The sequence below is a fragment of the Cyprinodon tularosa genome, unplaced genomic scaffold, assembly GCF_016077235.1.
Source record: "Cyprinodon tularosa strain WSP-4 unplaced genomic scaffold, ASM1607723v1 ctg608, whole genome shotgun sequence".
In the NCBI taxonomy this organism is placed as follows: Eukaryota; Metazoa; Chordata; class Actinopteri; order Cyprinodontiformes; family Cyprinodontidae; genus Cyprinodon; species Cyprinodon tularosa.
In genome coordinates this window covers 19,800-33,263 of record NW_024039350.1, presented here as the reverse complement: position 1 = coordinate 33,263, position 13,464 = coordinate 19,800, and the positions used below count along the sequence as shown (strand labels likewise).

The 13,464-nt window shown below is 39.4% G+C and overlaps 1 protein-coding gene across 10 annotated transcripts in view; it reads left to right on the top strand.

Moving 5' to 3' along the window:
• The first annotated feature begins 166 nt into the window (after positions 1 to 166).
• The window catches only part of kif16ba (kinesin family member 16Ba), a 32,238-nt gene continuing 18,940 nt past the window's right edge, over positions 167 to 13,464 (top strand). For 5 of the 10 annotated variants that reach the window (XM_038307380.1, XM_038307379.1, XM_038307376.1 and 2 more), the window contains exons 1-10: positions 167 to 517; positions 4,947 to 5,016; positions 5,092 to 5,205; positions 5,300 to 5,416; positions 9,753 to 9,850; positions 11,569 to 11,678; positions 11,798 to 11,940; positions 12,105 to 12,273; positions 12,364 to 12,495; positions 12,579 to 12,754. In XM_038307380.1, coding sequence (XP_038163308.1) covers positions 471 to 517; positions 4,947 to 5,016; positions 5,092 to 5,205; positions 5,300 to 5,416; positions 9,753 to 9,850; positions 11,569 to 11,678; positions 11,798 to 11,940; positions 12,105 to 12,273; positions 12,364 to 12,495; positions 12,579 to 12,754 — 1,176 coding nt within the window. In that variant the 5' untranslated portion in view covers positions 167 to 470. The remainder of the gene's footprint in view (positions 518 to 4,946; positions 5,017 to 5,091; positions 5,206 to 5,299; positions 5,417 to 9,752; positions 9,851 to 11,568; positions 11,679 to 11,797; positions 11,941 to 12,104; positions 12,274 to 12,363; positions 12,496 to 12,578; positions 12,755 to 13,464) is intronic. The other 5 variants (XM_038307383.1, XM_038307382.1, XM_038307381.1 and 2 more) reach the window with 2 other exon arrangements.

Sequence of the window (13,464 nt, the reverse complement as noted above, 5' to 3'; positions counted from 1 at the left end):
AGTCAGAATTCTGAGGAAAAAAAGTCAGAAGAATTCTGACTTTTTCCCCATATTAAACTGAAATAAAATTTAAAAATCAGTCAACTTTTTTTTCAGTGTCCCTAATCCTCTTCGCTATCCTTTTATCCATTCAATCGGGAATACATTTTTGTCCCTGTGGAGCTTCCATACCTCAATAATGTTTTCATCAGCTGATGCACCTGTGTGAGCTAAGCTAGCGCTGACCGGGGATGTGAGCAGCTCCGTGCCGCGGCTTCGATAACATTTATCCCAACAGGAAGTCCTCCATCTCCTCCCCCATTATTATCAGAATAGTTTGACCTCCTCCATCGGTTATCTGGGTGACTTTTGCCCCTCCGCTCCGCGGCTCCTGATGCCCCGTTAGCCTGGGAGCTAGCCGCTGGTATAAAGAGGAGCGGGCAGCTGGAGGTTGACTGACCGGGACAGAACAGGCTGCAGCGGGATGAACCATGGCGTCTGTCCGAGTGGCTGTGCGGGTCAGGCCGATTAACAGGCGGTGAGTGAAGCACACTCTGCTTTCAGAGGGTTTATTTTCTGTCTTTGAGGCAGCAGGTGATCAATTAACATTCTGTTTATCACTTTTTCCTCACATTTGATTACTGATTCCTACATGACTTCATACTGCTGTCGTAATAACGATTGCTAATTGGACCATAAAAAACAAACAAATGTGTTGAATGTTGCACCTTAAAGAAAAGTATGATAGTCTGGTGAAATATTTCCCCAACTTCTGTGATTTGTGTGCTTAATTTGAACAGAGCTGGAGTTTTTGATCACACTAGATAACTAGAGGATTTAATTAAAAGAAACATTTCCTCATCAGCATTAGGTCTGGCTGTTTTCTTCCTCTCAGCTTCATTTGTTTTGTTTTTTTCTTTGTAAAAGAAACTTTTGGATCCAAGAAGCAGCTCCATGTTTTCCATAAGTCCAAAGTTTTTAAAATTTTAGTTCAATAAATCAGAAGGTAAAGTGATTTGTATGATTTGCAATAAATAATCAAACCTATCCTGAGCAACAAAAACAACAAAATCAGAAAACTAAACATTTTTAAATATTATTTAAATGTTATTTAAATATTTATTCAGATAATTCATGATCATCTGTCTTCAGTTATGCTCTCTGATTCAGGGTGTCTAATAACATAGATCACAATTTCTTTTTAATCTTTACTTCTTTTTCTTTAAGGGGTTGTGCATGTATTATTTGAAATTTATATTAAAAGAATACATATATTGAAAAGTGTTCATTTTGGGGGAAAAACTATTAAAATCTCATTTTATTTTTCTGGAGTTTAAAAAATATCTCTGTGAGCATGACCTCCAAATCCCTAATAGTTTTATTATAATAGCTTCCATTTTGCAGCACTAATTTAGAGATATTTCCCCTGAACTTCTTTAGATAAAGAAAACATTGGCTCAGGTTCCAGAGCCAGAGTTTATATAGAAACCAAACCATTTCCTAGCCTAATGTTGCCTCCACACCGGTGACTTTTGACCCATTTTTACTGCACCGTGACAGCTTTACATAATGTGCTTTCGTCTTGTTGTAGTTTCGTCTTCTGCTGACAGAGAAATTAAATAATCTGGAGTGTTTCTGAAGCTGCTATGGAAGCTTTGGTGCATCTGCAGCTTATATATCAATGTGAGCTTTTGAGTCTTTGAACAAACAAAGGTGCAGCTGCATCTGTCTGCAGAGCAAATATCCTGCAGATCGGACGGGTATTACATAAAACTTGCTAAAAAAAAAAGCCAGAGTTGGATGCATTATTTGGACTCAACTTAGACACATATCCAGTCGGTTACTGGGCTTTGCCAGAAGGATGCTTTGCTCGCATAATGTGGCTATTGCAAGGCAGGTTTAAGTAATCAGGGTTGCCACAGACATAAGCAGAACTTGCTTTCTCAAACTGTGGTGAAATGTGAACATGCACCACATTTCGTAGGTAGAAAACTATCTGGAGTTCAGAAAAATAAAAGGGAACTAATGTTGCCTTCAATAAAACCAGGGAAAGATTGTCAGGCCATCCCTGAGAGATTAAATGCATCAATTGTCACATTTTTAAAGAAACAAATATTTTAAGAAACAAGTTAATTGTGATAATTAACAAGGTGTTATTTTGACAAAATTTTAGTAAGAGTTAGTCTTTTGATGAAAATGTACATTGATTTTAGTGAAACCATGGTCAAATATTTCCGTCCCATTTTTATCCAGTTTAAGTCTGGTGATTTAAGTCAGAATTTTAGTCCCATAAACTTCTTTTAATTCAGATTCAGTCAACAAGAAAGTTGTTTGGACTGAAAAAAATTCCCTTACACCACTAACAGGTTTTAGTCTGAAACTAATGAGTTAGATTTAAATTATTATTTTCTTCCCACTCCTCCCAACCTCTAGCCTTGCAGATTCATATGAACTTTAGCTACTTTTTCAATTTCCAATCCTTCAGTCAGATAAAAGCTCCCATGTGACTTCTGTTCAGTCCTTTAAAAAGTATGGAGTTTGTTTTTAAGATTTTTCTGCATTTTAAAATGCATGGGAAAACCAAAAGGCTTTTGTTACACTGCTTTAACTATAAGGTTTTAATAAATGTTTGTATATCAGTGTAAGAAAGGGACCAAATGCTGGCGATAAATTCTTGAAAATGTAAGTGTGCAAAGTGGGAAAGTGTTGGAACTGCTGTGCCTTAACTCAGGAGCTGACAGGCTTGATGATGCATAACAAATAAGGTGGCAAACAGGTCATTTCAAATGGAAACTCTGCAGTTTTCTTCAAACTAAAATGCTGCTATTTCCACAGGAGGAATATTTGAAGCCCCAGTGTGTGGCGCTGAGTGGGGAATTTTAATCCTTTCTCTATATCTTGGGCATGGCTGTCTTTTTGTGTTTTGCTTTGATTCGATTCTGGACTGAAACACTTTGTCTTTCATTCACGTAATAGTTTTGATCTATTCTTAAATGTTTTATCCCAGAGGAGCTCCTGCAGACCAGGCTTTAGTCTCTAAAGGTATTTCTAACTTGACAGATTCATTAGATCAAAATCCCTTCCTGGTCCTGCCATCATGCTAATGAGGAGCAGTTAGCTGGTGTACAGTAGTTGTAATGTTTACTCTCTGTTTTAATGTTAGTAGGGTTGCACATCATTTTTAATTTTTGGTTTCTTGTTTTGATTCGGATTTCTATTGATTCTTAATTCCAATTTTTTAAGAGTAAGAATCATAAAAATGTACATGTTATAAATGAGCTAGCCTCCCTTCTTCTGTCTGAATGAAATTGGCTGAATTTGTAAATTAAATCTAATTCCTTGAATATCTTTCTTAGTGTAAAACCTTCTATAACTTGTCACAGTTATTTTTCAACCAGTGTGTAAATATCCAACCCTTTAGCTCTGATATAAATCCTGTGAATTTTCTTTTCACAGCGCAGTAGGAAGTCATCCTGACAGAGTTTATATCTTCAATGTCATTTATAACAACTCACCTCCACTCAACTAGACGTGAAAGACGTGATGTTTTACATTTAATGGACAGAGGAACGATTACATTCAGGGCTGGTGCTAATGATTATTTTGCAAATCGATTAATCCGTTTGTTTGTTTTTTTTGTTTGTTTGTTTTTTTTTTTTGCTTAATAAATGGATGGGAAAAGATTATTTAGAGAAGACTTTTTTGGAAATTAAACAAGGTGAAACTCAAACATTGCCACTCGTGTTCTGGAAGAAAATGTTTTTCTTTAACTTAACTACTATGTTGTTTTTTTGTTTTTTAACTTTTGTGCAACCTTGGTAAAGGGTTGCTCTCTTGGTTAAAGGCAGAGTCTCTATACTCTAGTTAATGATTAATTGATTAATGATGTTTCAGCCCTAATTACATTTCAAACTCAGCCATTCAGTTAATGGGCTTCATCATATGAAACAGATGCCAAAGAACTAAAATAAACAACGGATGGACTTAAAATTATTAATAAGTTTGTTAGATTTATGTTAAAGTGCCTTTCATTCTGTACAGAGTGCATAGAAAACCTGCACTTACCTGCACTTTAAAAAATGAAATAGTCTAGAGAGCTGTACTTAACAAAATGTCTTTTAGTTTACACTTGTGTATACAAAATGACAAAATAAAATCTAAGTCTAAGGAACAAGGCGGGTATCTGTTAACGGTAAGAGGAAGAAACTATAAAAAAGGCTCTGCTCTTCCTGCAGAAGCTGCGCAATGAATTAAAAGGAGGAACAAATTCCTTCAGGGAACCTATCTTGGCACAACACGGGTGGAGTGGCTCAAAAGTTAGGCTCCATCCAGATTCAGACAGTGATTATGTTGGTTGTGCGCTTTTCTTTGCGTTATTATTTGCATTTTGTCTTTGCATTATATATTAGTCTACTAGTCCTTTACCTAGCTTTAAGCCACACCTTCGACTGCTGCATCACAAACACATGGCTATGCACACACTGCTGCAGATTCTTCTTCGCTGATATAAGGCAGCTTCTATTTCAGTGCAGTGGACTGCGCATCTGTAGGCAACCCTAACCTTAACCCCAGGAATCAAAGATAAAAAAATGTAAACTAATTCAATTGAAATGTTAGAACTGGTTCTGGTTTATCGATTCCCGATGCCCTACCCCAGATGGTAGTTGATAATTCAAGTGGTTTTGTTTAAAGCTGCATGGAAAGATTCAGAGGCTAAAGCGGTGCTGAAGCTAAGCAGCAAATACTGTCTAGAACCAACTTGAAGCAGAATGATCTTTACATTGTTTAAAGATTTTTTTTGTCACAAGTCACCAATATTATTTCCTTACATCATGCAGCTCTTACCCCGTTCAGACAATAAATGTTGACTAAACTTGCTGGATATTAATGTTTTGATTGGACGCTAAAGAAATGTCTTAGATGTGCATCTTGGAAATCCAGCTGATTATCTGATCTTTCTGATCCAGGGAGTTGGACCTGACTGCCCAATGCATCATCAAGATGGAAGGAACCAAGACCAGCATCACCAACCTGAAGGTTTGTTTGTTTCTGAGATGGTTCTAATCTACTCGCTTGTTTTGAACTTTTAAAACGTGTATATTTTATGTGAAGATCCCAGATGGAGTGTTGGGAGACTCGATGAGGGAGCGGACCAAGACCTTCACCTACGACTTTTCCTATGACTCGATGGACTGTAGGAACTCCTTGTTCGTCTCTCAGGAAAAGGTGAGAGCTGCTTATTTTCCCTTTGTAGTGTTTGTTTAATACGCTCTTTGGTTTAACTATGACTCTTAAGAACATCTGGCTTCCTTTTCTTCAGGTTTTCAGAGATTTGGGCTCTGACGTCCTGAAGGCGGCCTTCGAGGGCTACAATGCTTGCGTGTTTGCCTACGGTCAGACCGGCTCTGGGAAGTCCTACACCATGATGGGAGTTCCAGTAAGATGATGGAATATTTCTAGATGCTGTTGTCCATTAAAGGCTGCAGTGTTGAGCCTTTGTGGCTGGACAGAGAGTTAAAATGATTGATCTGTAGATGATTGATCTGTCTGTTCGATGAAGTGCTCGAGTTTGAGGGACCAAGCATGTTTTCAGATAAAGATAAGAGCAGAGAGGAAGAGTTTGTTATTTACAGAAATCTCTGTGTCATCAGTTTGTTTTTCTACCAGGAGAAGGACCAAGTGTTGAAACACTAAATCTCCTTTAAACTTCTCAAATATCTCTATAGACTTTTATATTTGGCAAAATGTCTCTTAGAAAATAGAATCCTTTATGACTACAACATTGATTGATTAGCAGACTGACTCCGCAGTAGTTCAGCGCCACTGCATCTATAAGCCTGTAGACTATTTTCCCTGAAGGTTCTGTGGGTTTGAAGTTTCCTCACTGTTTGGATATGATTTCTAGCATGTCCATGTTAAAGGAATAGTACACCCAAAACATGATTAGCCTTCATTTTCTACTCACCCCCATGCTGAACAACACTCTGGAGTACTTTTTTGATATCTCAAATGCATCTGGAGATCTGGGAGGCTTCTTGCTGTCTGGTGACATTCAAATAATGGAGGTCCATGGCGCCCGAGGCAGAAAGGTCCATAAAAGTCCACAAAAAACGTTTCAATATTCCTCCATACTGCTCGTCCAATGTATTCCAAGTGTCCTGAGTGGGTAGCATCCAGAATTTACTCGAAACGAAGCCATTTAGAATGTTTTTAGAGCATAAACAGTAGTGTATAGGATTTCCTAAAAGCGCGTTCACGGCGCTACGGAAACCGCGGCAGACCAACCCAGACGAAAGTGCGCATTCAGCTCAGCAAAGAACTCATGCTCTTCCTCAACACTGAAGTCCTCAGACATTTTTCTTTCGTTGTTACTTTCTTTGCACAGGTAAACAGCACATTTCTTCTTCTACGCTTGCATTATTGGCAGAGCAGACGCTGAATGCGCACTTTCATCTGGTTTGGTCTGCCGGCTTCCGTAGCTTCATGAACGCGCAGGTGCGCGCTTTCAGGAAATCCTATACACTACTGTTTATGCTCTAAAAACATTCTAAATTACTTCGTTTCGAGTAAATTCTGGATGCTACCCACTCAGGACACTTGGAATACATTGGACGAGCAGTATGGAGGAATGTTGACACGTTTTTTGTGGACTTTTATGGACCTTTCTGCCTCGGGCGCTGGGCACCTCCATTATTTGAATGTCAGCAGACAGCAAGAAGTCTCTCAGATCTCCAGATGCATTTGAGATATCAAAAAAGTACTCCAGAGTGTTGTTCAGCATGGGGGTGAGTAGAAAATGAAGGCTTATCATGTTTTGGGTGTACTATTCCTTTAAATGGGTCCAACCTAGCAAACAGTAGAAACATTATATTCAAGATGGATTTTGTGGATACTCAGATGTGACCAGCATCCAGCTCAGCACAGACACCAATGGCATCTCTAGGTAAGGTAACAAAACAAAACAAAAAAACCTGGAGCATGAACTACGAGAATGAGCTAAAGAGTGCTGCAGGTCAATGTTTTGGCCACAAGTGGCAGTGTCATTAGAAAACTGCCAAAAGCAGCGTGGATGGTAGCTTGTTTGGAGTCTTTATCCTGCTGGAACATCCACTGTGTCCAGGTTTCAAACATCCTTCTGCATTCCTCCTCTCTTGTTCCATCCACCTTCTGCGGTAGATCAGAAACAAAGGTAGCCAAACAACCCACAGCTTTTTAGTTCATTTTGGCTCCTCAAAAACGTCCCTCTCATCAATGAGACTAAACTACCTTGTCTTTTCTGAGCATAAAACAATCTTCCTGTGTGAGTCTGGCCTGTGTGAGGCTGCAGGTTACCTCCAGTCCATAGTGATGGATTAACACTGTAGTTCACAGCAGGTTGGTTCCTTTCATTTGCTCTGGACTATTTGGATCTAATTCAGACCTTTGCGTTGCAGAATATTAATTTAGTTCAGTTTATTTTGAAAGCACAAATATCATCTCATTAGAGTTTACAATAGGGACAGATTAACAAACCAAGGACAGGTTTCCATTCAGTTGTTCAGAAATGACACCTTGAACCGATTTAAATCTACACTTCTCATGGATCCACATGGAGAACCTTGAATCTCTATCGTCTTCCCCCCAATTGTCCAAATCCCAGCTCTAATGCTTAGAGAGTCTACCAGCTGTACTTTCATGATTGAGTGCCGTTTTTTATTACGGTAGATCAGGGTGATGGCACCCAGGCTCAGGAATAACACTGCGAAAGCTTATTTGCCGTATTTGTCTTATTGGCCCTTAATTTGAACAGATAAATGAGATGGAATCTGTATCTTTGGCCTTAAAATAAGATTATTAGATATTATTCTCCTGAAATTAGATAATTTAGTTTTTTCTTACTTTAAACGTAAATCGTTTTTTCTACCAGCAAATTGTGTCACTTATCTTCATAAAACTAGAGGAAATACACTTGAAAACATTCACTCACACTGCAAAAATGACGTAGAAATAAGTACAAATTTCTTAAATCAAGTATATTTACTGATTGAGTATTTTACGGATTGAGTATTTTACTATTTAAATAAGACAATTAGATAATATGTGATGAAATAAGTTAATGCAGTTGTGTTTTCTTATTTTAAGTATAAATCGTCTTGTTCCATTGGCAAAGGGTCTCACTTACCTTCTCAATTCAAGAAAAAATGCACTTATTTTAAGAAAAAAATTAATTATTTAGATTTGATTTCTTTTTGCAGTAAAGTGTTCTTTGGTCCTTCATGCCGTCACTGAGCCTCTTAAAAACAAACTAAGGAGACATTTGTTCTTTGAAGCTTTTAATATTTACGCACACAGCACTCAATTAGTGAGATAAGACCTTCTGGAAGCTCAGTTTGTGGATCTACATTAAAAGCCAATAAACCATCAACTTGTTTATGGTCCATTTCATTTGTTCAGGAGCTTATTAGGCTCTGGTTTACATGGCTTTAAGCCTTCTGGGATTTACCCACATGTTTTTGTAGTTCAATGGACCAAATTCATTCTTTGGATTGTTTGATGAGTCAAAGGTCTCAGTATGTCCTAATCTTAATGTTTGAATAACTGAGATGATTGACTGCATGTGGCGCTTCCTCATGTTTCCTTCAGCCTAATCAGCTCTCTGCTCAGGCTGTCCTTCAGTGAACCCTCAGTGAACATGTTGTTGTTTACTCTGATAAGCAGGAGTAAACAAGCTTCGGTTGTTTACTGAAGAGCTCTCCTCTCTGCAAACAGACAGCAGGGGAGATAATTTAATCAGATTGGAATGAGTCCATTTACTAATCTAAAAACAAACAAGAATAATCTTGCTGTTGATAAAACTACAATAAAAGATAAAGGTTATCCATCATTTCTGAAGGAAACTTTCATTTAGAGGCTCTAGCAGCCATGTGCCTCTGATTTGATCAAACCAGGTTGTTATTTTGGAGGAGTTGCTCTTACATGAGCTGAGGTTAAATCTGGAAACCTGACCTGGGGTTCAACATAGGTTCAGCATTTTCTTCAAGAGACTCAGCTCCCTGAAAATGGAACAGTGTCATCAACTTTGGATGTGTTGATGTCAAACAGCAGGAACTCTGTTTCTGGAAAACTCATTCACAACTAATATAGTCTCAAAGCAATTTACAAAAATCAGAAATGGATAGTCATTTTATTCCAGTCAGAGTGGTTATTAAGTCTACCTGCTGCTGAGAGGGAGGATCTAAGGCAATGCTTCTATGATGCCCCAAGGTTCTTCTCCTGAAGGAGCTCCCCAGCTTTGGGACAGCTTTATGCATGTTTTTGTTTTTGCTTTAGTTGTTGTTTCACTCCACCTGCCAGGATCCAGGAAGCATCTTGGAACAGAGCGGTCCTTCCTGATGGGCTCATCCAGTGAGCTCTTCCTCTCAGTGGTAGCTAAGCTACTGCTATAACAGCAGCACAGAACAGGCCTGATGCCATACAGTCAGTATCATCCATGCATGGATGAGCAGATGGTGTCTTGTCACTCACTTTGCATGCAGCGACAGGAAAGGAAAGGAAAACTCCACTTTAGCAGAAAGGAACATTCAGCAGAACCTGAATGGTAGTTCATTTGCAGAATCCAAATAATATAGAAGGTAGAAATGATGATGGACAAAACAAAAAAAAGATATTTATCAGCATCATGGCCAAATTATTGTGGGAGGATTTTAAAAAAGGAGATGAGGGGGAAGTTTCTATCACAGGAAGTTACCTGCTGATCCCGATTAATGGCTGATGAGTTTTCCCTTCTGTTTCAGGGAGATGCAGGCCTCATCCCGAGGATCTGTGAGGGTTTGTTCACTCGAATCTCGGATACGACTCGATGGGACGAAGCTTCATTCCGAACAGAAGTCAGGTGAGCTCACCTCTAAAGTCTGCCCGCTGCAGAGTAACTGTCCATGGATATCTGACTCAGTGAATGAATCGCCAAAGCCAACTTTATATACAATATAACATCTATCATATGTAAGCAATGAAACACAAAGCAGACACCTTAGAAAAGGTTTAAGCTATAAAAGGAGCTCCCAGTGTGCTGGCAGTGTGGGATGGTGTCATTATAAAAGCTCATAGAGGCAGGGTGGGACGAGGCCATCTAAGGATTTATAAGAAAATAAAAGAATCCTTAAATGGACAAAGCCTGTAGGGTGAGGCTTTTTTTCTTTCTTTTTTTATGTTAGAACTGTTAAGTCTCTGGTGATTTAAAAAAATATATAGATTTCATCACAGATGTGATCCATAAGCTCCATTAATTGTTTGGATGTGGTTTTTAGTCCCACACATTCATTCTCTCTCTTTTTTTTTTATCTGCAAAACTGAAAGTGAAGTCTCAATCTAACCAATGCTACTAAAGACTGCACACATGGACAAAAGTCCGACATTTGCTGGTCAATCATTGTTCTGATGAATTATATTTTTCACTCAGTGACTGCTAGCAGCTTCAGTTCTTGTCTGTGTTTTTCTCAGAAGTGGAGCTGTGGGATCCAGAAAACATGGCCTCATCATGGCGACTACTGAGCTTTTTTACTTTGTCTCATTCACTAAAGACGGCGGAATCAGAACCTGATCAATTCTAATGAATAAACGTCCAGTTTCCCCTCAGTTCAGCCTTGAACACACTGAATCCAATTTTGTGTCTGAACCAACAAGATTGTGTCGAACGAGGTTGTGGAGTTTAACACTCGTTAGCAGTCAATGGGGATGATCACACCCAACACAATTTCCTGCAAGAGGACTTGGGTAGACTTACTGAGATAGACTAAAGGTCTATTTTAGTTGAGCTAAGGAACAATTTGGCTGCAATCTTATGGGTCTGACAGGAAGAGAGACACGGTTACAAATTAAAAACATGTCTGGTTTGGGGGAAAATGCTAAATAAAATCTGTTAATCACACAGGGAAATAATCAGTTTTGGCGTATATAGTAAGGGGGGCAGACTCATGCAAAAACAATGCGTGAAACATAAAAAATATACTTTACCCACGATAAGAGTTCAGGAGGACAGAAAGAAGATAAAGTAGTGATTCCCTTGGAGCCTCACAAAAAAATATTAGGGATGGTACAGGAAAGAAAAAAACAACAATCAAAACTTCAGGAGGACAGAAAACCAATATAGTAAAATAGTGATCCTCTTTGAGCCTAAAAAACTCCAAATAATGAGCAGACAGAGCAGGTTAGCGTAGCTCTTCAGCGTTTACTCTTTATTAAAAAAGGAAAATGAAAACTGTGATCAACTTCACAGATCTTTCCCTGAGAATCACCTCTCACTGCCACAGCCTGCATATAAGCTGTCCCACAGTATTTATTGCTGTGTTTTTACTTTTCTTTAAACATGGTTCCCATTATATTTTTAATATAGGCCTATACAATCTGTCCAGGTCAAATGTGGAAAATAGTTTTAATTTGTGTGGGACAGAGACAGATCTGCTCACCTTACCAGGTCGGACCCTCTGTATACGCAGTCAATGTGTCATGGAAAAAAAATCGGATCGAGATTAAAAAGTTGTACGTGACCCGGAGTTTACTCCGATCCAGTGAGGCCTGATGCCCTGAACTTCTGTTTGTCCGATCCTTCAGCTACCTGGAGATCTACAATGAGAGGGTGAGAGACCTGCTGAGGAGGAAGTCTACCCACACCTACAACCTGAGAGTACGGGAGCACCCCAAAGACGGGCCCTATGTGGAAGGTAAATCCAGTTTCCTCATAGTGGTGATTTGATTTATAAAAAGATTATTTTTTCTCTTCTATTTTTTATTTATTTAATTTTTGTTTCTAACATCTTTCGTCGCTCTGGTCTGACCTCAGATCTGTCCAAACACCTGGTGCAGAACTACAGTGATGTGGAGGAGCTGATGGAGGCAGGAAACATCAACCGAACGACCGCCAGTACAGGCATGAATGACGTCAGCAGCCGCTCACACGCCATCTTCACCATCAACTTCACACAGGTCAGTGAAAGGAGCAAATGTCAGGCTTCCATGCAGAGCCTGATAAATGGATTCTGTTCTTTAAGATTCTGGTTGATGAAACAAAGAGTAAGAATTATATTCTTCCTGTTTTGGTTGTTTAAAAATTTGCTGATTTAAAAAGTTTTGTAAATGTCTCCTTTTAGGCCAAGTTTGATGCCGAGATGCCAAGTGAAACGGTCAGTAAGATTCATCTGGTCGATCTGGCAGGCAGCGAACGAGCCGATGCCACCGGAGCCACTGGCGTCCGATTGAAGGAAGGCGGGAACATCAATAAGTCATTAGTCACACTTGGAAACGTCATCTCTGCTCTGGGTCAGAAACATGAGCGTCTTTAATGCTGCTGATTGTGGTGAATATCATGGTCCGTTTCTGACTTGCTTTTCTGTCTTTGGTTCCAATCAGCTGATATGACGCAGGAGAGTGCAAACACCAATCTGAAGAGGAAGTCCGTCTTCGTCCCTTACAGAGACTCTGTGCTGACGTGGCTCCTGAAGGACAGCCTGGGTGGAAACTCCAAGACCATCATGATCGCAAGTGAGCTCAGAAAACCCCCCTCTGACCATCCCAAACTCCCCTGACCATGTTAGAAAAAAAATCTGATCGCCTTGTCATCACAGCCGTCTCCCCTGCTGACGTGAACTACGGTGAGACGCTCAGCACTCTGCGTTACGCCAACCGAGCTAAGAACATCATCAACAAACCTACCATCAACGAGGACTCCAACGTCAGGCTGATCAGAGAACTGCGATCTGAAATCGCACGTCTGAAGGCTCTGCTGGTTCAGGGTAACCAGGTAATTCACAATGCAAAGATGCCAACTAACCAGGTGGAAAGTCAGATTTAACTCCAAATAACTGGTTTAGTTGGATATCATCTGAATAACAGGGGATATATATATATATATATATATATATATATGTATGTATGTGTATATGGCCCCAGCACTGAACTCTGAGGTTCTCCACAATATTTTTTCCAGAGTGCCAGATCGTTGTCAGTGTTACAAAACAAAACTGATATGCAATCATGTCTTCAGAACAGGGAGCAAGACCAGCTCTACAGGGCCACTGGCCCCTGTTGGCCCCTGTCTAGAATCACCCATTTATTGTTTTGTCTTCCCCTACAGCCGGGGGGTAAAACATCCTGTTAATATTTCTGATTTATCTCAGAATTCATCCCATTTTCGTCTGTGTGGTGCTGACCTTCCTGTTACATGTTTTCAGCAGTTCTTCAGGCGTTCTGGAGGCAGGAGAAGTGCCCTCTGGAAAACTTACAGCTACTTTTTCCATCCAGCATCATGAAAGGGTTTCATTCAGTTAAATAAAGCACTAGTGTAAAGATATCAAAATATCAATAAGTTTTGATATATTAGTCGTTTTTTTATACCAAACACTGAGTAGCAAAGTAAATAGGAAAACGGATCCACTTAACATTAACATCAGCATCGTAAAACTCGCTCTTTAGAGGCAGAGATTATAAAAACAAAATGAGGTCAAATAGGTG